This window comes from Heterodontus francisci, chromosome 7, assembly GCF_036365525.1.
Source record: "Heterodontus francisci isolate sHetFra1 chromosome 7, sHetFra1.hap1, whole genome shotgun sequence".
Taxonomy (NCBI): Eukaryota; Metazoa; Chordata; class Chondrichthyes; order Heterodontiformes; family Heterodontidae; genus Heterodontus; species Heterodontus francisci.
Genome location: NC_090377.1, coordinates 125436873 through 125459985, shown reverse-complemented (window position 1 = coordinate 125459985; position 23113 = coordinate 125436873). Strand labels below are relative to the sequence as shown.

The 23113-nt window shown below is 46.1% G+C and overlaps 1 protein-coding gene across 2 annotated transcripts in view; it reads right to left on the bottom strand.

Annotated features, from left to right (window-relative positions):
• col6a2 (collagen, type VI, alpha 2) overlaps window positions 1-18150 on the bottom strand; it is an 88050-nt gene extending 69900 nt beyond the window's left edge. Inside the window, exons 1-3 of one of the 2 annotated variants that reach the window (XM_068036127.1) lie at window positions 17900-18150; window positions 5738-5867; window positions 1911-2533 (exon numbers count right to left, since the gene is read on the bottom strand). In XM_068036127.1, coding sequence (XP_067892228.1) covers window positions 1911-2533; window positions 5738-5840 — 726 coding nt within the window. In that variant the 5' untranslated portion in view covers window positions 5841-5867; window positions 17900-18150. The remainder of the gene's footprint in view (window positions 1-1910; window positions 2534-5737; window positions 5868-17899) is intronic. The other variant, XM_068036126.1, reaches the window with a different exon arrangement.
• Window positions 18151-23113: the final 4963 nt, after the last annotated feature.

Below are 23113 nucleotides of genomic sequence, written 5' to 3'. Positions count from 1 at the left end.
TCATCCTTGTGGAACTAACAATCATGTGAATTTCCATCCTTAACACTGTAGAACTGTTAAACCAAAATCATGTCAACGTTTCCATCCTTAAGCCCGTAGAAGTGTCAATCATAAACTTTATGTTGAACTTTTTATGCTTAACCCTGTAGGACTGTCAATCCCCAACATTATAGAACTGTGAATCCTTAACCCTATAGAACATTCAATCAAAACCTTTTAGAATTGTCAAACTTTAAACCAGGTTAATCCTTAACTCTAATAATGTCTATCTTTGAAACTGTGGAACTGTCATGCCATAACTCTGTAGAAATGTCTTTATCCTCACAGAACAATTATTCTTTAACCTCATAGAATGGTCAATACTGATCTCTGTAGTACTTCCAAGCCTTAACTCTAGACAAATGCCAATCTTTAATGCTGTAGTGTTGCCAATCCTTAACCCTGTAGACCCATCCGTCCTGAACCCAGTAGAACTGTCAATTCTTAAAGCTTTACTATGGCCTGTCCTCCATCCCAGCTCCACGGCTCGCCCTCCACCTGCAGAACTCTTCATCCTTTATCTATGATTTGGGCCTTAGAGTGCAGTTACGGCCCCATTTATATCACTGTAAGTCATCTCCACTCTGGTAATGTGCAGGGGAGATTTGCTAAGTCTGCTCTTTCGGTCTGACATTATCTACAGAGAGCAGCAGACAGGACCAGAGTTATACCGTTGGCTGTGAATCTGCATTGCCACTAGGAGAAAGCTGTGCTCACATGAACGCACATAGTGAGATGCCTCACCCGTCAAAACTGCATGGGGTCTGTGCTGGTAATTTTCATTGTGTGACAACACTGGGCATTGTACTATTCTGTGGACTTACTCATATTGCAGAAGTTTGGTCCCATGTTGATAAAAAGAAAGGAGTTGCATTATTATAGTGCCTTTCAGGACCTCAGGATGGTCCATGGTGCTTTACAGCCAATGAAGTACTTGTTTGAAGTATAGTCATGTAAGAAATGCAGCAGCCAATTTGTGCACAGCAAGATTTGACAAAGAGGAATGTGATAATGACCAGATCATCTGTTTATGTGATGTTGGCTGATGAATAGATATTGACCAAGACACCATGAAGAACTCTCCTGCTCTTTTTCCAAACATACTGTGATACCTTCTACATCTACCTGAAGGGGACAGGCGGAGCTTCGGTCTAACATCTCATCCGAAAGATGGCATCTCTGACAGCGCAGTGCTCCCTCAGTGCTGCACTGGAGTGAGTATCAGCTGAGAGTTTTGCTTAAGTCTCTGGAGTGGGACTTGAACTCACAATCGTCTGACTCAGGAGTGTGGGCGCTCCCCACTGACACTCAACACAGAACACAGTGGTGTGCCTATCTCACACAGCTTGGGGTGGGCACTGCAGTAGCTTGTCTAATGGGGTTGCACCTCCTGGGCACTTTATAAAGTGTGAACCACAGAGCTTCTTTAAAGAATGGTTTCAAGAGTGAAGACCACCTGCAGTCTCAAAACCTGTGACATTTATTGGCCGGAAATAAAGCTCTGCCCAAGTGCAGGAATGCAGATTCATAGCACACAGTATAACTCTGGTGCTGCCAGCCTTCTGCAGTCACTACTCTCAAACTGATCGAGCAGCATATACAAGAACTTGCATTTATATAATGCTTTTGCGTAGCAAAATGTCCCCAGAATACGTGCAAAGTAAGACAGCACAATACTCATAACAGTAAATATCTGATGGTTTTAGGGCCCAGCACTGTACCCATAATGTAAGATGTCTGGTGATCATAAGACCCAGCTACACCTGAGAACAGGACAGCTCTACATAGATAAAACCTACAGTTTAATTATATGATGAAAATAAAAAAAAAGCAATTCAAAGAACAAATGCTTTAAACCAAAGAGCACTTACCATAACTTGTATGATTCGATCAATTGTTGTGGTTGGTAGTACGTTATCAACTGCAGATGTTGCTGCATAATGGTTCCGGTAGAGCTCGTGTGGGAAGTTGGCAATGGTCTTGAGGCCCTGCTCGTATCGCAGGTCCTGCTCGTTCCTGAGGTCATCAGCAGACACAGCGAACACCTTGATACCAGCGTCCCTGGCTCTCTCCGCCATGAGCTGCATGCCGCCGCAAGGGTTCCCCGTCACGTGACCATCGGTGATGACGATGGCAAAATGGATCCGGGAATCGTGCCGGGACTGCTGCTTTATATTGTCCGTCATTTCTTTCAGGGCACAGTCTGTGAAAGTGCCGCGGCCTATGTAACTAATACTTCTCAGGGCATCTAAGAAGTCACTTTTGCTGGAGGTTATCTGGCTGAATTCCACCACCCGGTCAGAGAAGTGTAAGCCCCCGAGCTCCCAGATGATTTTCACCCTGTTCTTGAATGCTCCATTCGCCAACTTATCTACAAAGTCCTTGGTGAAGCTTTTGATATTGGTGACCAGGTCGCCATGGATACGGGTCTGCAGGGCGACACTCTCCGAAGTGTCAAGGACAAAATACACGCTCACCGGACATTCCTGCTTCCCTGAAAGACAACCAAAAGCAGCACAAAAAGGACGTTCAGAGACATTTAAAAAATAAACATAATGAGTGATTAGGATCTGGAACGCACTGCCTGAGAGTGTGGTGGAGACAGATTCAATCGGGGCTTTCAAAGGGGAATTGGAGAATTATCTGAAGAGAAAAAAAAATTCAGCGCTATGGGGAAAAGGCAGGGGAGTGGGACTAGGTGAGTTGCTTGCACAGAGAGCTGGCATGGACACAACCAGCCAAATAGCCTGCTGTGCTGTGACCATTCTATGATTCCATAAAAGGTTTTGAACGTCTGAAGAAATACTTAAGAGCAGAGTCCTCTCCTACCACTTATAATGGGCACGGAGGCATTAATGTGATTTGCTCGCTATAAGTGGTGGATGCTAAAGGTAATTACCAATGCTGCAATCCCTTGCAGGCTCTTCTGCTCACTGGGCATGGGATGCAGTACCCATTCAGTTCCTGTTTCAACCAGGGAAGCAGCGACACAAAATGCCAGTCTGCCAGCCAAGGGGAGAATTGTGGGTTAGACACAGACATCAAAAACTGAGCACCGCACATGGGAAAGTTCAGTACAGGCTTAACGATGTGTGAAGAACTGGTCGCCAATAAGCAATATGTTTTACGCACTGCCTTTGTAATTGCCTTGAATGATACAGGAAAATGCTTAGCATTATTTGCCAAATATAGGGAACTGCGTAAGTGAGGATATCACATGCGGTGGGGGTTTGCAAACCCGTTGGGCTGCACACTAACTGTGGCCCAAGGGTGGGTGAGGACGGAGGTAGGATTTGCTGATCTACCTCATAGCTTTCCTCCAAGATACAGTAGAGTCAGGTTAGGAGAAAGGTTAGGAAGCTGACTACAATCAGAAGGAAAACCACAATACAGATCACAAACTCATTAATACACAAATATTATTCTCATTCATTCTTGGGACATTGGCACTGCTGGCTTGGCTGACATTTATTGCCCATCCCTAATTGCTCGAGATGGTGGTGGTGAGCTGCCTTCTGCAGTCCATGTGCGGTCGTTACACCCACAGTGCTGTTCGGGTCGGAGCTCCAGGATTTTCACCCAGTGAGGATGAAGAAATTGATAATATATGTCAGGATGGAGTGTGACGTGGAGGTGATGGTAGATTTATTTTATTTTTCTTTGAACACATTTATTTATTGGTTTAAAAAATCGGCTATGGGTTAAAAAAGTTGGAGATGAAAGGACATATGATGAAGCCTCCAAGGATACAAACAACCAGAGTCAGCAACCCTACTCCACCTGAAGAAGGATAGGCAACAAATTTATAAATCACACAGCTAACTACAGCCCATATCAGTCAACTGTAGGCTGCAGTTTCTAAAGCAGCTTGAGAAATGCCCCTTAAGAATGGGCTGTGGATGTGAGGGGGACCCTACTTTGGTTGCATGTGATTGGCCTAACAGGATTTCCCTTTAGCCTTCACCATAACAAGTGCTCCACCTAGTGGTCTGGAGAAGAACTGGAGCAGCCCATGCAATGGAGGGTAAAATTTGCTGCCAGGCCTAGGCTTTGTTTTTAAACCAAGGCACTTTTGGTTGGGAGTTCAGTACTCATGTCACCAGAATGACTAGAATTTATAGTTACCCCTGGGTGACTGTGTATGCACCAACCTGAAATGGCTCTTTGGCCATTGAAAGCAACTGTCCAATTCTAAACCATTTTATTTCAAACCTCTTCCCTCCCCACTCCACTTTTCTGAAGGCACTGGGGTGGATTTTCAACTTACTGTCCAGGTGCAAAACTGGGACTCTGGATCGCCCGACCATTATAGTAACTGTCCAATTATCATTCCCATTTGATTTTGATAGAATGAAGATTGGGTGATTTTCACGAGGGGAGGTCGATCCACACAGCACGTTTCGTATGCGAGTGACATGTTAACAATGACTCCACTGGCTGATGCTGGGGTTCAGTACGGTGGCCAACCTTCAATGATAGTCCTGGAGTCTCCAGGAATTAAAGATCAATATCCAGGTCACTGCTACGAGCAGCAATATAGGAACATCTTTAAAAACAATGGTGACGTTCTCAATTTCTTTGAATGCTTTCATTTATTAGTGATAAAAATATTGAGACAGGATAAAAAGTTTGTGTGTCATCCAATCAGGTAACTAAGAGCCTTTTTGCTTTCCAATTGGCTGGGAATTGGGGGGGGGGGGAAAGAGGTGGGCGGAGAGGTTTGATGCAGGAGGTCATATGATGAAACCTTCAGGAATACATCCAGAGTACACAAACCTAGTGTCGACCGCCGCAATCTTTAATCCAAAGGGCTATTCCCCGTGTGGATGGTTTCAGCCAATCTGACTCACTTGATGTGACATCCAGTAACCATTGAATGGACTGAATACAGCAAAGACTACCGGCTTCAATGTTCCCTCTAAGCTATGCGAGCGCACGGCCATCTGGAGAGCACTGCACAGGGAACAAACAGGCCATTCACAACCAGCAGTCCCTTTAAGATGTGACATGGGCAGCCTTGCGGCATTCTTAAAGGGACCACAACAAACAGGCCATGCATGGCAAAGGGAAATTAGAGGGAACATTGTGACCGGGTCCTAATGATATCCTGGATATAGTGCCAAAGACCTGAGCTCCATCACTAGGCAGAATCTACAGGATTCACAGCAGCAACTTGCTGAGGATTCTACAACAAGTCCTGTCCCACCTAGCATAAGGGCAGCAGGAGCATGAGAACACCATCACTTGCGAGTTCCCCTCCAAGACACACACCATGCCAACTTGGACATTTATCGCCGTTCCTTCGTAGTCACTGAGTCAAAGTCCTGGTACTCCCTCCCTGATAGCTCTGTGTGAGCAAGGCAGCTTATCACCACCTGCTCAAGAGCGACAGGGATGGACAACAAATTCCAGGGCCACACACACACACACACACACACACACACACACAATCAAGCACGAGTCACTGGATAGCTAGTGAGACGCTGACGACAAATCTAGTACCACAGAAAACTGCTGCTCTGGGTCTGGATCAGCTGTGCTGGGAATCGAACCTGGCATCTCCGAGTCAGTTGGTTTGGCACCACACAGGGCATTGCCTTCACCCCACTCTGTTGAAGCGTTCATGATTATGGTGGGAACGCCCAAGTGATCAAAATGCACTGAGAGCAGCAAACCTCAGGGGTTCCTCATGACCTACCTGTACACCCAGCTGGACTTGGAGTAGGTTCGATCAACTGTCCTCTCACAGGGTCAGTGAGTCCCCAGGTGATCAGCAGCAATGCGAGAAACGTTGGAAGCATTTTCGGTCTGTAGCTCAGCAACAACGCCTGGTGAACACAGCAAAATAAACCAGAGTGTAAGAGCCTGGAACCAGGAATATGCTTTACCATGCAACAACAACAAAACCAGACACTTGTCTTTATTCAAAGCCTTCAACGATAGTTCCAAGGCAATAATGCTTCATAGAGGCGTGAATGGAAAAAAATCAACCTTGAGCCAAAGGAGGAGAAATCAGGAGGGACGACCAAAAAGATGGCTTTTAAAGAGTGTCTTAAAAAGGAGCAGAGAGAGGTGAAGAGGTTTAAGAAGGGAATTCCAGAGCTTTGGTCTAGACAGCTGAAGGCAGGGCTGCCCATGGTGAAATGTACAAGACGCCAAAGGAGGAACTGAGACTTTGGAGTGGGAGAGAGGAGTTTTGCAGAGTTAGTGGAGGTTACAGCGATCAGGAGGGGAAAAGCCATGAGATAATTTAGACACAAGGATGAGAATTTTAAATTAGAGGCATTTGGGGACTAGGTGCCGATTTAGGCCAGCAAGCACAGTGGTGATGGGTGAATGCACAAGGACTCTATTCCATTCTCCCAATTTATCCATCTCCGTCACATCTGCTCTTATGATGCAACCTTCTAGCACTTTCGATATGCCTTCCTTTTCCCTCAGCTGAGCAATTCTGCCCCCTCCCCCACCACCACCGCGGGTGATAGGGCCCTCGATCATGTCAGTCCCATTTCCTGCACTTTTGCTGTCACCCCTTCCCCTCCCTCCCAGAACAATGATAGGGTTCCCCTTGTCCTCACCTTCCATCCCACCAGCCTCTGTATTTAACAGATCATCCTCCACCATTTCAGCTACCACCAAACATATCTTCCCCTCCTCTCCCCTCCTCAGCAATCTGAAAGGGCCAATCCCTCCGCGACACCCGGGTCCAATCCTTGTCATCCCCAATGCCTCCCTACTTTCCTATGACACCTTTCCATGCAAGTGCAGAAGATGCAAGACCTGCCATCCTCCTCCCTTCCCACTGTCCAAAACTCTCCTTCCAAGTGAAACAGCGATTTACTTGTACTTCTTTCAATTTAGTATAATGTATTTGCCACTCACAATGTGGTCTCCTCTACCCTGGGGAGACTAAACACACCTGGGTGACCACTTTGTGGAACACCTCCATTCAATCCGCAAGCGCCACCCCGAGCTTCCTGTCACCTGACCTTTTCATTCTCCACTGTGCTCCCACTCTGACCATTCTGTCCTTGGCCTGCTACAGTGTTCCAATGAAGCTCAATGCCAGCTCAAGGAAAAGCACCTCATTTTGTGAATGGGCCTTCTGGACTCAACACCGAGTTCAATAATTTTAGATCATAACCTCTGCCCCCAGTTCATTTTGTGTTTTCCTGCTGTTTGGTCTTTTCTCTCATTTCTTTCTTAATTCTCTTACTTTGCATTCAGACGGCTGCTATCCTGCCATTCACACCTCCTCGAGACACATCTGTTTCTTTACTTGGCCCATTACCACTTCCTTTGGCCTTGCACCATGAAACCTTTTGTCATTTAATCTCTCCTGCCCTCCACCCTATCACAGAACTCCCCTTTTGTTCTTTATCCCACCCTCCCTCCTTTTACTTGCTCAAAACCTATTAGATTTCTAACTAGACTCAGTTCCGGTGAAACGTTAACAGTTTCTCTCTCCACAGTTGCTGCCAAATCCAAGAACATAAGAAATCGGAGCAGAAGTAGGCCATTCGGCCCACCGAGCCTGCTCTGCCACTCAGTACTATCATGGCTGATCTTCTACCTCAACTCCACATTCTCACCCGCTCCACATATCCCTTGATTACCTAAGACACCAAAAATCTGAATATATTTAAGGCTGAGATGGGCACCGATGAAGCATCCACTACTCTCTGGGGTAGAGAATTCCAAAGAATCACAACCCTCTGAGTGAAGAAATTTCTCCTCATCTCAGTCCTAAATGATTGACCCCTTATCCCGAGACTGTCCCCCTGTGTACTAGATTCCCCAGTCAAGGGAAACAACCTCTCAGTGTCTACCCTGTCAAGCCCCTTCAGAATCTTGTATGTTTCAATGGGATCATCTCCCATTCTTCTAAACTCAGCCGCTCATCATAGCACAACCTCTCACCCCAGGAACTAATCTGGTGAACCTTTTGCTGTACCACCTCCATAGATATGGATACCAAAACTGCACAATACTCCTGGTGTGGTCTCATCAAAGCCCTGTACAACTGTCGCAAGACTTCCTTATTGCTGTACTTCAATCCATTTGCAATAAAAGCCAACATGCCATTTGCCTTCCTAATTGCTTGCTAACTTTGTGTTCTTTCTACGAGAACACCCAAGTTCCTCTGAACATCAGCATTGAGAAGTATTTCTAACATTTTCTGTTTTTATTTCAGATTTCCAGCATCTGCAGTATTTTACTTTTGTGCGGCTGAATGGGGCTTGGTCGGACATAGGAAACAGGCAGACAGTTTTGGATGAGTTGAAGTCCACAAATGGTGGAGGATGGGAGATCGGCCAGGAAAGCATGGGAATAATCGAGCCGGCAATGTGACAAAGGCATGGATGAGGGATATTTGCAGCAGTTGGGCTGAGGGAGGGGCGAAGACATGTGAAGTCAGAAGCTGGAAGTGGTCTTTCCGATAGAGAGGACACAGGGCTGGAAGCTTCGCTGAGATTGCGAAATGTCTGCTTCAACCAAGGGGGTGAAAGGTTATCAGGGGTAGGCGGGAATGTGGAGTTGAGGTTACAATCAGATTAGCCATGATCTTTTGAATGGTGGAACAGGCTGGAGGGGCCGAGTGGCCTACTCCTGCTCCTAATTCGTATGTTTGTATGTAACCCCACAGAGGGGGCAGGCAGGCAGATGGAGTTGGTGGCGAGTGGATGGAGTTTGTGGTAGGGTTTGAAGATGATGTCCTCAGTCTTACTAATTGACTGTTTCAGTGTCCTCCCGTGACTAGTTGTGGGTCAGTATTTCTTAACAAATTACTATTCTGAATGTATCTAACTCTTTGAATGGTACGAGACATCTTCAATAAGAAGCTACATGGTTTGATGCCCTGTCTCACTTGGCACCCTTGAAATATTGCCTACTTTGCAAAGTATGCGCTAAGGTCAAGATTGTGGCATCTTTATGTGTCTCACTGTGATACAGCAAGCATCCAGTCAATGACAACAACAACTTTCCATCGTCTAACAGCAGATCTCATCACAATACTGTGACGGGGCCCACCAATTCTCCCGCGCGCACTACTGCTCTGCAGGCTGGGTTAGCGCTGTCCTAATAGCCACTCAATTAATTACTTTAGAATTGCAGGAACTGTTAATATGTAAGGAAGTGCAGCAGCCAATGTGCAGCAACACCATCTCAAAGACTGCACCCACTTCCAGGTCACCTTCAGCAATAGACATATGCAGAGTGGAACTTGTGAGTGTATTGTCTCAAAGGACAGGGAGAGAAGGTCTATGGGGGACAGGGCTTACCCAGCATGCAGAGCAGTAGTGAAAGCCCTCTATCGGATCGCCTACAGGCCATTTCCTTAGCCTCTCTGGCTCTCTGTTGCTCCAGAAATGACAGCAATTACTACCACAACCCACGAGCCTGCGAGATCACCGTTTTTTGGCGAGACAGCAAACTTGTGGGCGAGTCTCGCATTGCATGCCGGAGAATTGGTGGGCCTGGGCACATCACGTTGGGACCTCCCATCAGAAGATAGGGACTGGTTGTTGTCACTAGCTAGATGCTTGCTGTGCTACAGAGAAAGAAAAGATGCCAGGGTCTTGACCTCACCACATAGCAAACAGCTCATAGCACCATTTCAACTAATGGTATTTAATCATGATTACAGTTTATATCTGCACTGGAACCAGAGCAATATGTGCACATTATTGTTGAGAAATTCCTCATGGCTTCACCTCCAGTTTCACAGTGGAAGCAGCTCCATTCAGCTCTTCTGTCCTGTATGCAAGTTAATATGGAGAATATACATTTATGCCGCACCTTTAATATGGAACAAATGTCTTACAGCACTTCATAGGCGCGTTCTCAGACTAAAACTGACACTGAGCCACTTAAGTGAGAATATAAGGGCAGATGACTCACAGAGGTAGGTTTTAAGGCAGGTCTTAAAGGAGAAGAGACAGGTAGAAAGGCAGAGAGGTTTAGGGAGGGAATTCCAGAGCTTGTGGCCCAGGCAGCTGAAGGCACGGCCACCAATGGTGGAGTGGTTAAAATGGCAGATGCTCAAGAGGTCAGAATTGGAAGAGCGCAGATATCACAGAAGGTTGAAGGGCTGGAGGTGATTTACAGAAATAAGGAGGGGGTGCGACCATGGAGAGAGTTGAAAACGAGGATGAGAAGTTTAAATTGGAGCCAGTGCTGTTCAGAAAGCACAGTAGTGACGGGTGGATGAGAACTGGTGCACGCTAGGATAAGGGCAGCAGAGTTTTGGATGAACATAAGTTTACAAAAAGGTGCAAGGTGGAAGGCTGGCCAGGAGATGGTTGGAATAATTTCATTTAGAAGGCATGGAAGAGGGTTTCGGCAGCAAATGAACAGAAGCAGGGGAATGTTAGAGGCGGAAGCAAAGCTTGGTTGCCTTTCATGTTCTGAGCTAGGTCCATGCCTGCTCTGCTTATTAACCTGACTGGCTAGGCCTGGGTCTCAAGTGTATCCTATCTCAGCTAGACAGTTCACTTCCTGACTTCCATGCTCCTTATAAATTTGCAGTCAGGATCCTTTGCTGCCCAGTATAGGATGACCAGCCAGCAGAAAGGCTTCATGAATGGGATCCTCCTGAGCTCTTTCATGTCCTTTCTGGATTTTAACAGAGAGAGAGACAGAGAGAGAGACAAAGGGTCTGACTTGCTAAGCACAATTAGGGGTCTGATCATGGGGCCCTACCTCCCATGGCTTATTACATATCTGACAGCTCGACTGAGAACAACAACTCTCTTTCACCACCCCCATCCCTATCCCCAGGGGAAGCCAGTTTCCACACAGGCTAAGCCTCCTGATCTGTGAACGGTCCAGGAGAGAAACACAGCGACAGCCAGCTTTCCCAAAAACTTCACATGGCATACGTCATGGGAATTTGCACCAAGTCCTATTCATCCATCATCCATGTCCTCACTGAACTACATTCACTCCCAGCCTAACAACGCCTAGAATTTTAGATTGTCTTCCTCGTGTTCAAATCCCTCCGTGTCCCCGCCCCTCCCTATCTCTGTAACCTCCTTCAGCACCACAACCCTCTGAGATCTCCCTGATCCTCTATATTGGCCTCTTGTGCATTCCCGATTCCCTTCGTCCCATTATTGCTGGCCGGTCTTTAACCGTCCAGGTCCTAAGATCTGGAATTCCCTTCCTAAACCCCTCTGCCTCTGTCTCTCTCCCTCTCCACAATTTTTTTGTTGCTCGTAGTAGATTACCCTGTAGACCAAGGTGAGCCACTCCTCCGGTGTTTAGGGAGAAGCGTGAAGTGTTGAGTAAAAGGGACTAGACAAACACTCATGTATTGTGATAATATTGTTTGCAGAGTGTTCCAAGTATCACTCAGGCTATTGCCCAGAACACGTGATTGTCTTTTGGACACCAGGCTCAACCTGTGACATAACATTAATGAAGATCCAAAACTGTACGGACAATTGTCGGCTGTTGCTCGTTGGTTGCTTGCTGGTGGTGCCAGATTCTCTCTTTTGGCTTGATTGGCAGGATTAGGAGCCAGCAGGAGTTGCCGAGTAACAGAAGAGGGGAAAGGCTGCTACTCTCAACAAGAAGGCTAGGATGAAGGAGGTAATGGATGGGGTATGCTCGGCCACTTGGATCCAACCAGTGTCTATGACCAAATGGCCAACCCCATCTGGTTCCCTCCTACCACCCAAGGACAGAGCCATCCACTGAAAATCAGGGGAATTGGCTTTTAAAGAGTGGCTGATGATAAGAAAGCACCAGTGAGTTCTAACCACCCAAAACCAGTAGACGGACATCTGGTTGCGGCACATCCTGAAAGGCAAGCAGATAATAAAGAAAGACTTGCATTTATGTAGTGCCTTGAAATGACTGTAGAGTGCGTTGAGACAAAGATGTAATATAGGAAATGCGTTAGCCAATTTGCACACAGCAAGCTCCCACATACAGCAATGAAATAATGACAAGATAATCTGATTTTTGTTTGTGACATTGTTTGAGGGGCAAAGACAGGTCAGGACTCCAAAGAGAACATCCCTTTGCTTGGGCAAGATAGCACCATGGGATCTTTCAGGTCTACCCGACAGGGCTTCAGTTTAATGTGTCGCATCTGAAAGACAGCGCCTCTGACAGTGCAGCATTCCTTCAGTACTGCACTGGGAGTGTCAGCCTAGATTTTGTGCTCAAGTCTCTGGAGGGAGACTTGAACTCATAACGTTCTGACTCGGAAGCAAGAGCATTACCACTGAGTCATGTCTGACACCTTCCTGAAGAAGAAAGGAACAAGCGCTGCTTCCGTTTGAAGATTTACAATGTGACAAGATTCAGACTGCACTGCTCCTTGGTTACATGGGGCTCATAGCATGCCCCATTCTTTGGGACTGTAGCAGCACCTAAATGCCTGGCTTGATGCAGAGTCAGTACTGACTGAAGTGTTCTTAAGTGCTCCTCCTGGTCTTCATAACGAGACAATTTGTCATGACCTGAAAATGAGCCAAAGGAATGGAATAAGCAGGGCAGCTCGTGCAAAGCTCTGTCCTTCGGCCTCGAATAAGTTGGGGTTATTTAGAAATTATAGCACAGAAACAAGCCCAACTAGTGTTTATGCTCTCATACTATCAACATATCCTTCAATTCCTTTCTCCCTCATGCACTTACCTAGCCGCCCCTTAAGTGCAGCTATACTATTTGCCTCAACTACTCCTTGGGGTCGCGAGTACCACATTCTAACCACTCAGTAAAGACATTTCTCCTGAATTCCCTATTGGATTTATAAGTGACTATCTTATAGTTATGGTCTTCCCCACAAGCAGGAACATCTTTTCTACGTCGACCAAGTCAAACCCGTTCATCGCTTTGAAAGACCTGTATCAAGTCACCGATCGGCCTTCTCATTCCTCAAGAAAAGAGCCCCAGCCTGTTCAATCTTTCCTGGCAGTTACAGCCTCTCAGTTCTGGAATCTTTTTTGCACTTTCTCCAGTGCTTCTAGATCCTTTTTTAAATATGGAGATCAATATGGGTTCAGCAGCAGTCAGAGGGCGGGAATTTTAAGGCTCTCAGTCAAAACGTATCCCAATATGCTTGTCACAGGAAATGGACGTCTGGCACATTCACCAGGAGCTTGGAGATACGATGGACTTCTTTGGAAATCATGAGGATCTATGTAAGTCTTGAGAACTGCATCCAGGAATTGGGGTCCAACACCATCTGGGCGGAGCCACAGAGGCAGACAGACTGGGGCGAGGACAGACCACCACTGAGCTGAACTGGAATTAAAGCAAGTCCAGCAGCTCTCACTGGCTGGACATGGCCAGGAATTGAAGGAAGTTCAAATCGAACACAAGTCCTTCCTCTATCCCCTGCTCTGACCCCAATCATGATTAGCAGAAACACCAAGGAATGGGGAGAACACCATCATGACCAGGCCCCAATAGGAGAGGATCCAAAGTGGGCGAAGAGCAGCAATACCCAGTCAGGGTGATGAAACAAGACAGTGTGCACTTCCATAGCATCCTTACAACAGCTGACAGGAGGATCCTTTGCAAAGGAACAAAGAGGGCCTTCCTGAGCAGCAGAACCCCTCCCATTCCACACTCCCCCGACCCCCACGGTTGATGGAAAAAGAAACAGTGAATCTTCCACCTGGTTCCAAAAACAAGGCCACTATTGCCCAGAATTGGCCCGAGAGGTGAGCCAAGAAGCACATTATTTGCAGCAGATGCTGGAATAGGCCAGACACTACTTCAGCCCAACCCACGACAACAGACTCAAACCACTGGCCCGTCTCCGGTTTGATAACAGCCTCAAAGTGGGCCAGAGTGCAGCAGAGAAATGGATTGATTAGAGGTTGCTCAAGGTGACAATTGGGATATGCGACGCATTCCTTGAGCGTGTCCTTTACACGAGGTCCCTGCCAGAAACCTACAATCGAGCCACAGTCGGACAGGGAGGCTTACGATCGTCTCTATCTGGTTGAAGCTGATTGTCAGGTGGTTCAAGGTTATTCTTAGGAAGGCGCAGTCCAGAAATGAAGGGATCTGCTTTTCGAGAATCAAGAAAGCTGATATGGTAAACACATTCCAGGATGGTCAGTGAGGGAGGGCTGGGGCAAACTCTCAGTGCTATTTACTAATGACCCTGATCAGGCACTGCAGAAGGTCACGTCAGTTACATGAAAGCCAATGACAACTCTGCAAGAATGGCGATTACATAGGAACATAGGAACAGGACGAGGCCATTCAGCCCTTTGAGCCTGCTCCGCCATTCAATTAGATCATGGCTGATCTGTATCTTAACTCCATTTACCCACCTTGGTTCCATATCCATTAATACCCATAACTAACAAAAATCTATCACTCTGATTTTTGAAATGTTTTATTGACCCCCAACAAATTTTGGGGGAAGAGAGTCCTAGATTTCCACTTCCCTTTGTGTGAATGCTTCCTGACAACACCCGAATGGCCCAACTCTAATTTTTAGGCTATGGTCCTTTGTTCTGGACTCCCTCACCAGAGGAAATAGGGTACTTGTTTTTTTATTTGTTCGTGGAATGTGGGCATCGCTGGCCAGGCCAGCATTTATTGCCCATCCCTAATTGCCCTTGAGAAGGTGGCGGTGAGCTGCCTTCTTGAACCACTGCAGTACAGTGCTGTTAGGAAGGGAGTTCCAGGATTTTGACCCAGCGACAGCGAAGGAACGGCGATATAGTTCCAAGTCAGGATGGTGTGTGACTTGGAGGGGAACTTGCAGGTGGTGGTGTTTCCATGCATTTGCTGCCTTTGTCCTTCTAGGTGGTAGAGGTTGTGGGTTTGGAAGGTGCTGTCTAAGGAGCCTTGGTGCATTGCTGCAGTGCATCTTGTAGAAGGTACACACTGCTGCCACTGTGCGTCAGTGGTGGAGGGAGTGAATGTTTGTGGATGGGGTGCCAATCAAGTGGGCTGCTTCGTCCTGGATGGTGTTGAGCTTCTTGAGTGTTGTTGGAACTGCATTCATCCAGGCAAGTGGAGAGTATTCCATCACACGCCTGACTTGTGGCTTTGGGAAGTCAGGAGTGAGTTACTCACTGCAGAAATCCTAGCCTCTGACCTGCTCTTGTAGCCACCGTATTTATATGGCTGCTCCAGTTCAGTTTCTGGTAGAGAAACTATCAATCGCGTTTTTTTTGTGGGATGTGGGCCAGCATTTATTGCCCATCCCTACTTGCCCTTGAACTCAAGAGGGCATTTCAAAAGTCAACCACATTGCTGTGAGTCTGGAGTCACATATAATCCAGACCAGGTAAGGATGGCAGATTTCCTTTGTCCCCAGAGCATTAGCCTGGGATCTGGATGATTCGACTAGTGACATTACCACTATGCCACCGCCTACCCATTTTAATCCCTTAATCTTCAATACTCAAAGGAATACAAGCCCACTCTTTTCAACCTGTCATCATAATTTAACCCTTTGAGTCCCAATTCAGAAGAGTCTGGCTGTCCGGGCTTTATCAAGTCAATGGCGATGCAGGGACACTTACGTGACCTCTTATGAATGTGCACAAGGGGTTGTGTATCTGAGTGACAGAGATTGCAGCAATGATCTGGAAAGGCTCCCTGCTAAGCTGTACTGTACTTGGTTAAAACTAGACCTGGAGACAGAGGTAGATGTTCCCTTCACACCCAGAGGTACGGGTGGGGTTGGAGTGAAAAAAAAATCAGTGTGGGAGCAAAAGGTGCGATCCAGAAATTGGAAGAGTGCCCGTTGCCCAGATACCCATCATGGGCACATCAGTGGTGGCTCATTGGCGCCACTCTCGCCTCTGAGTCAGAAGGTTGAGGGTTCAGGTCTCACTTCAGAGACCTGAACACGAAATCTCGGCTGCCACTCCCAGTGCAGTACTGAGGGAGTGCTGCCACATCAGAGATGTCATCCTTTGGATAAGACGTCAAAACGAGGGCCGAATAAAGGTGAACTTAACAGATCTCCAGGCACTATTCTGAAGACGAGCAGGGGGGTTCACCTCACTGTCCGGGACAATATTCATCCCTCAACCAAAAATCACTAAAAACAGATTATCTGTGCACTATCTCAGTGCTGTTTGTGGGATCTTGCTGTGTGCAAATTGGCTGCTACGATTCCTACATTACAACAGTAACTACACTTCTAAAAATGCTTCATTGGCTGTAAAGTACTTTGAGAGATTGTGACAGGTGCTATATAAGTGCAAGTTCTTTCTTTCATGCCAGCAGGGCTAACTAGGTGACATTAGAAGGGACAACCTGACCCCAGATCCCTGTACATGCTCATGTGGTTCCAACAGAACCAGACCTCACTTAGTACCCTGAGGACTGTGGGTACACCAATAGCCAATCACCTAACAACCATGGTGCCTGCTGGTATTGTTTTGTGTTAGCTGCAACCTCATACACGTCACCCACTGTACTTCTGAGTCAATGTAATGGCAGGACACACTGAGACTCCCACCAGGGAGTTACTGACCTGCTTTGTCTTCTAAATGTCTGCCCTTATGGATGAATATGTGGACGACCGGAGCAGTTTACAGATGCAAGACCTGCTTGAGGTGGGAGCTCATGCTGGGCCAAGGTCAGAGGCAAGAGACTAGGTGACACTGGAAGTGTCTCCTTGCAACCAACCACCAGGCCTCAAAACTGACAGTGCCTGGGGAAGGAGTTCTCTCCTCTCCAACTCTCCCATCTGGCAAAGAGACTGGCATTTATCACAGAGCTGCAATAGCATTGGTAATAACACAATACTGCGAATAAAGCTGAAGTCCTAAGATTCAGAATAATAGAAATATTTCAATAATCAATAGAATATTAAATTAACAACCCTCGTCCTTTTGCCCCTGCAGTTCATAATGAGTTAATAAAGTGCGGTAATAAATGACGTGCTTTAGAGCTGCACTGCACAGTGAAAACGCGAGGGGGCGCAGATCGCCAGGAAATGTCCCTTCTGCAGCCCAGAGTAATTATTTTAATATGAACCTAACTTTTTTAAAAATTGTTTCAAAAGGATGTGGGCCAGATCCACAGAACTGACTGAGTGGTTTGTTGGAATCATACATCGCGAATCTTCCCCTTCACTGTGGCATTAATTAAACCCATTCAGACACCTAAAGAACTTCAACAAGAAAGATGTAAAATGGTCCGGACGCGAAATGCAATAACCGTTCGTCACACTAACTCCTGAGAAACATTCTGAGAAGTTGTTTAATTGCTTTTCCAGATCCTGTATTTCAGCACTTAAAGAAGATTTTAAAGGGGCAGGCAAAACCTTCAATATGCTTTAGGGGGATGAAACTGTAAACTGGTATTTCTGTGTGATTTACACTTGAGCAGGACAAGTGCAGTTTGTATTCAACCCAAAAAGAATTGGGGCGTTTTGTGCCATTAATAATTGTGCCAATTATTGAAGGACGGAGTTACGGTACCGCTTGACGAGAGGGGCACTGTAACTGACATCTTCCAGTGGCCCTTAAAGGGTTAAGGCGACTGAAAAAGGGCAAATTTGTAACCGGTAAAAAAATAACGCAAATTCTTCAAACAAAATTACAGTATTTAACAAGACAAAAAAAAAAGCAAACTGTCAACATTTCGATTCTTCAAAAAAAGAGTAAAATTGGCCGCAAGGATCATTATGGAGGAATGAATTCGAACTGTGACAAAAATGATCAATTCGAGAGATAGAATCCTTCATTTATATCATAGATTCAATTTCATTCCACCCACCTTATAAATCTTCCTTTCCACTTCTGTAAAAATGTCTACAAACTGTTCCAGGTTTTGAAGCTGAAAACTTACTGTTTTTTTTAAAGTAACTTTCAGTAAAGTTTCGGAACTGCACACACACAGACAGAACAAGGTTTACTACCTGCCAACGGTCTCTCAAAAGGCGATGAAATCTTCAAAAGAAAAATCAATGTTCCTTCAGACGTCCGCCCTTGCTTTATTTTGACATGATCCACCAGCAGCTAAAAATGAGAAATGGGAACTGTACGATTTTTGGGGGGATTTTTTTTTTTTTTGCAAGCGAGGAGGAATGCATCCAGCGTGAAGTTGGGCGTCTCTAGACTGGGAGGACCTGAAAAAATAAAACTCAGCCCCCAACTTCTCTTGCAAAAGGAACTCAATGCTCCCAAACTTCCTTCCAGGTTCCATCCCCGATCCTCCCTCTCAAACCCCCCGTCCAGGGTCCCAATCCCTCCCTGGCGATCCTGTTTCCTCTCATCGGGCGGCGCTGTTTCTCCAGCCATTCGCCCCCATTTGTCAGCTCAAAATCTATTACTTTCCGTAAATTGGCTTCAACAGCACTCTGAACGTTGTCTTTCAAAACAGATACGACGAGAGCTGCTAAGAGAAAATGTCTTCTGCTGTTTCTCAAAGTCATGTGGTGTCAGTGTTCAGTACAGTACGGGAGGGTGTGCAAACAGCAAAAGACCCAAATTTGTTCGGCCAGCTTGCTTGACCTTAAATGATTTTTTCCCCTTAATATATTAAGAACTCACGAAAGTGTCACTGCAAACGGTTCTGGGGATCCAGTCCTGGTATCATAGAACAAAAAAAGGCCATTCAGCCCATCGTGCTTGTGCTGTCTCTGTGAAACAGCCAATTATGTCTCGTCTCACCACCCCACCCCGCCTGCTCTTCCCCCATATCTCTGCAAATGTTTCCTGTTCAAGTATTTATCCAATTCCCTTTTGAACGTTGCTATTGAATCTGGCTTCCACCGTCTTCAGGCAGCACATTCTAGATGGTAACAACTTGCTGAGTGAAAAAAGAACTTATCCCCTCTGGCTGTTTTACCAATTAGCTTAAATCTGTGTCCTCTGGTTACATTTTCTCCCCAGCTACTCGACAAAAACCCACTTCGTGATTTCAAACACCTCGATTAGCCGGGTTAGCATTTTTTAAAAGGTACCTGCTCATTATTTCTGACAGCCCAAGTTAAATTCCTTTGCATTCTGAGATATTTCCTGTTATCTTGGGAATTCCGTGGTTCCGCCCCCTTTGGGTGGAAACTATGGATCAGTCGGATCGGTAGACTATTTGCCTAAAACATACCATGCTGATTTCAGGAATTCACCTTCCCAGTTTCTCATTGAGGTCCCAGTCACTGCCCCTGAACTTCACTGAGTGGATAAGTGAATAAGTCATGCTATTAAAGACAGTAGACGTATCAGTAAGGTTGACAACCCTCTAGGATTGCCCTGGAATCTCTAAGAAGTAAAGACTATTCTGCCACACACTACCCAAATCAGCCCAGGGTGAGAAATCATCAAGGCATTAAAAAAGGTTTTGATTTTTGTATTTTAGTTATAAAAATATTGAAGGTGGAGTTGTGTGTGGGGGTGGGGGGGGGGGGAGGCTCGTTGATTGGCAGTCACGAATCAACTAATCAATAACAAAATGTCTCTTTGCTTTCCCAATCAGCATGGGAAGGTGGGCCACAGTGGGCATGGGCATGTTGGGTGACCAGTGGTGGGCTTGGTGGGGGCAGCTGCAATTGGAGGCAGGAGGTCATGTGATGAAACCTCCCAGAATGTATCCAACCAGCATTCAACCACACACTATCAGTCACTCCCAAGGTGGGTATGGATGAGCCAGGCCATTCAGCCCATCTATTTGGAAAATTTCCACCGTGGCATCCAAACATCTCTGAAATGAATCCAGGCTTCATGAATCTGTGATGCTGACCAAATCCCTATTCCCTGCACCGATCACTCCCCATGTTTGAAGAACCTCCTGACACCAATGCTAAATTTCCTTCAGGTTTCCTGGTAATGTGTGCATTTTTTTTTATTTGTTCATGGGATGTGGGCGTCGCTGGCCAGGCCAGCATTTATTGCCCATCTCTAATTGCCCTTGAGAAGGTGTTGGTGAGCTGCCTTCTTGAACCGCTGCAGTCTTTGGAGTGTAGGTACACCCACAGTGCTCGCCAGGGAGGGAGTTCCAGGATTCTGCCCAGTGACAGTGAAGGAATAGCGATATAGTTCCAAGTCAGGATGGTGTGCAGCTTGCAGGGGAACTTGCAGGTGGTGGTGTTCCCAAACATCTGCTGCCCTTGTCCTTCTAGGTGATAGAGGTCATGGGTTTGGAAGGTGCTGTCTAAGGACCCCTGGCGAGTTGCCGCAGTGCATCTTGTAGATCCCATGGCACTATTTCTGAAGAAGAAAAGGAGAGTTCTTCCTGGTGTATTGACCAACATTCATCTCTCAACCAATATCGTCAAAAACAGATTATCTGGTTGTTTATCTCTGTTCATTGTGTGCTGCATTTCCTACATAGCAACAGTGACTACACTTCAAAAGTACTTCATTGGCTCTGAAGACTCGGAGACATCCTGAGGTCAGAAAAAAAGTGCTGTAGACACAAGTTCTCTTTTCTTAGAATGGTGAGAATTCACCACACAGTGCAAACTTAACCAAAGGTAGCAATTAGTATACATGGTCTTACATAGAGCAGCTGGCACATAAAGTATTCACTTAGGTTAACCAGTCACGACCATTATATGGTTGAAATTGTCATTATAGCTTGGTGTAGGTGGAATATTCCCAAAGAGACACAACTATCATTCCTTTCTCTTGGTACATTTTTTCCTCCAATCTCATAAAGGGCTCATACCTCAATAGTCTCCTGGAACTGGAAGAAGAGCTAAGCAGCAGTTGGTCAAGAACTGCACGTGGGCCAGCCTGTGTCCTTTGCCCGGAGAGTGGCGGCAGCGGCCTCTGCCCAAGGGTGACTGTGCACGCCAACTCTGCACCGGGCATTTCTCTTCAAAGTGGCACGTTCCATTGGTCACTTGGTCCAAGAGCTGTTGAACGGAGGCACAGCGTTGAATGTGATTGGCTGACTTCAACAGATCGCCCAGCTTTAAAGGGCACCCATAAATAAATCATAAGCCTGCCTGGGAAACTTGTTCATTGTTCAATAGAACTGCATCTGCTACGTGATTCAGTGGGGTATCCTGTATTATATATACATTTGAGGCTGGGGTTAGCTGTGGCTCAGTGAGGCGCATGCCCACATTGGAGTCAGAACAGTTGTAGATTCATGTCCCACTCTGGAGACTCCAGTTCAACAGTCTAGGCTGACACTTCAGTGCAGTAGTGAGGGAATGCTACATTGTCAGAGATGCTGTCTTTCAGATGAAATGTTAAACCCAGGTCTTTTCTGCCTTCTTAGGCAGGCAAAACACATACAATTTTGAATTCAAGGAGTGTTCTTCCTGGTGCCCTGGTTAATATTTATACCTCAATCACCATCACCTAAAACAGATTATCTTGTCATTATCACATTACTGTTTGTGGGAGCTTGCTGTGTGCAATATTGACTGCTGTGTTTCCTAAATTACAACAGTAATTGCATTTCAAAAGTACTTCACTGGCTGCATTTCTAGAGTGCATTTGGATGTTCTGAAGTCTTAAAAGGCACTCTAGAAATGCAAGTTCTTTCTTTAAAAAATCTCCATTTTCACCTCAGAGACCTCAATGAAGCAATGCCACATTGAGATCAGCTTTGTCACTATTGGCTATGGGGGCGGGGGGAGGGGAGGGGTGCTCAGTTGGTTTCACAGTTTGCCTTATGAGTACTGTAGAGTTCACAAAGAACACAGGGCAGCTGCAAATCCTCTGCTTTTTCCTACATCTGTTTAAGAGGCAGGCAGTGATTTATTGAATCATAAATATTAGTAAGTAGTGAACACTCGACTTAGACCAGAACTCTGGACAATTGGTCAATGCACTGCAGTTGAGTAACCTGTAAAAACAAATGTTCCCAAAGTGAAGCCAGAATATTTTGGAAAATGAATCTTTACACAAGGAACTAAAGAAACAGACTTCACAAAGGGCGACTAGGGGATCAGTATACTATTGCTGTAAACTACTCCCGACCATGTATCATCTATAGACAGCAATGCTTGCCAAATTATGTTCTGTTTTTTTAAATAACTATCTTCAATAGATGTTCATTGGGTGTTAAGATTGTTGGATCAATGGGCTCCATTGATCATCGGAAATGACTTAAGGAAGTTAGTAAAATAGCTATTTAGAGACTATTGAAGTTGGAAGTGAGGGATGACATTTGAGTGCCTTTGAGATGCCCTTGATTTCATATATCCTTGGGGTAACATGACTGTACAAGTAACGATAGATCCCCATATCCACTGGATACTGTGACTGTACGGGTAATGATAGATCCTTGTATCCTCGGGACACTATGACTGTACAGGGTAATGATAGATCCCCGTATCCTCGGGACACTGTGACTGTGCGGGTAATGATAGATCCCCGTATCCTCGGGACACTGTGACTGTGCGGGTAATGATAGATCCCCGTATCCTCGGGACACTGTGACTGTACGGGTAATGATAGATCCCTGTATCCTCGGGACACTGTGACTGTACGGGTAATGATAGATCCCTGTATCCTCGGGACACTATGACTGTACAGGGTAATGATAGATCCTCGTCTCCTCGGGACACTGTGACTGTGCGGGTAATGATAGATCCCCGTATCCTCGGGACACTATGACTGTGTGGGTAATGATAGATCCCTGTATCCTCGGGACACTATGACTGTGTGGGTAATGATAGATCCCTGTATCCTCGGGACACTATGACTGTGTGGGTAATGATAGATCCCTGTATCCTCGGGACACGGTGACTGTACAGGTAATGATAGATCCCCGTATCCTCGGGACACTGTGACTGTGTGGGTAATGATAGATCCCTGTATCCTCGGGACGCTGTGACTGTGTGGGTAATGATAGATCCCCGTATCCTCGGGACACTGTGACTGTGTGGGTAATGATAGATCCCCGTATCCTCGGGACACTTTGACTGTGTGGGTAATGATAGATCCCCGTATCCTCGGGACACGGTGACTGTGTGGGTAATGATAGACCCCTGTATCCTCGGGACACTGTGACTGTACAGGTAATGATAGATCCCCGTATCCTCGGGACACGGTGACTGTACAGGTAATGATAGATCCTCGTATCCTCGGGACACTGTGACTGTACAGGGTAATGATAGATCCTCGTATCCTCGGGACACTGTGACTGTACAGGGTAATGATAGAGCCCCGTA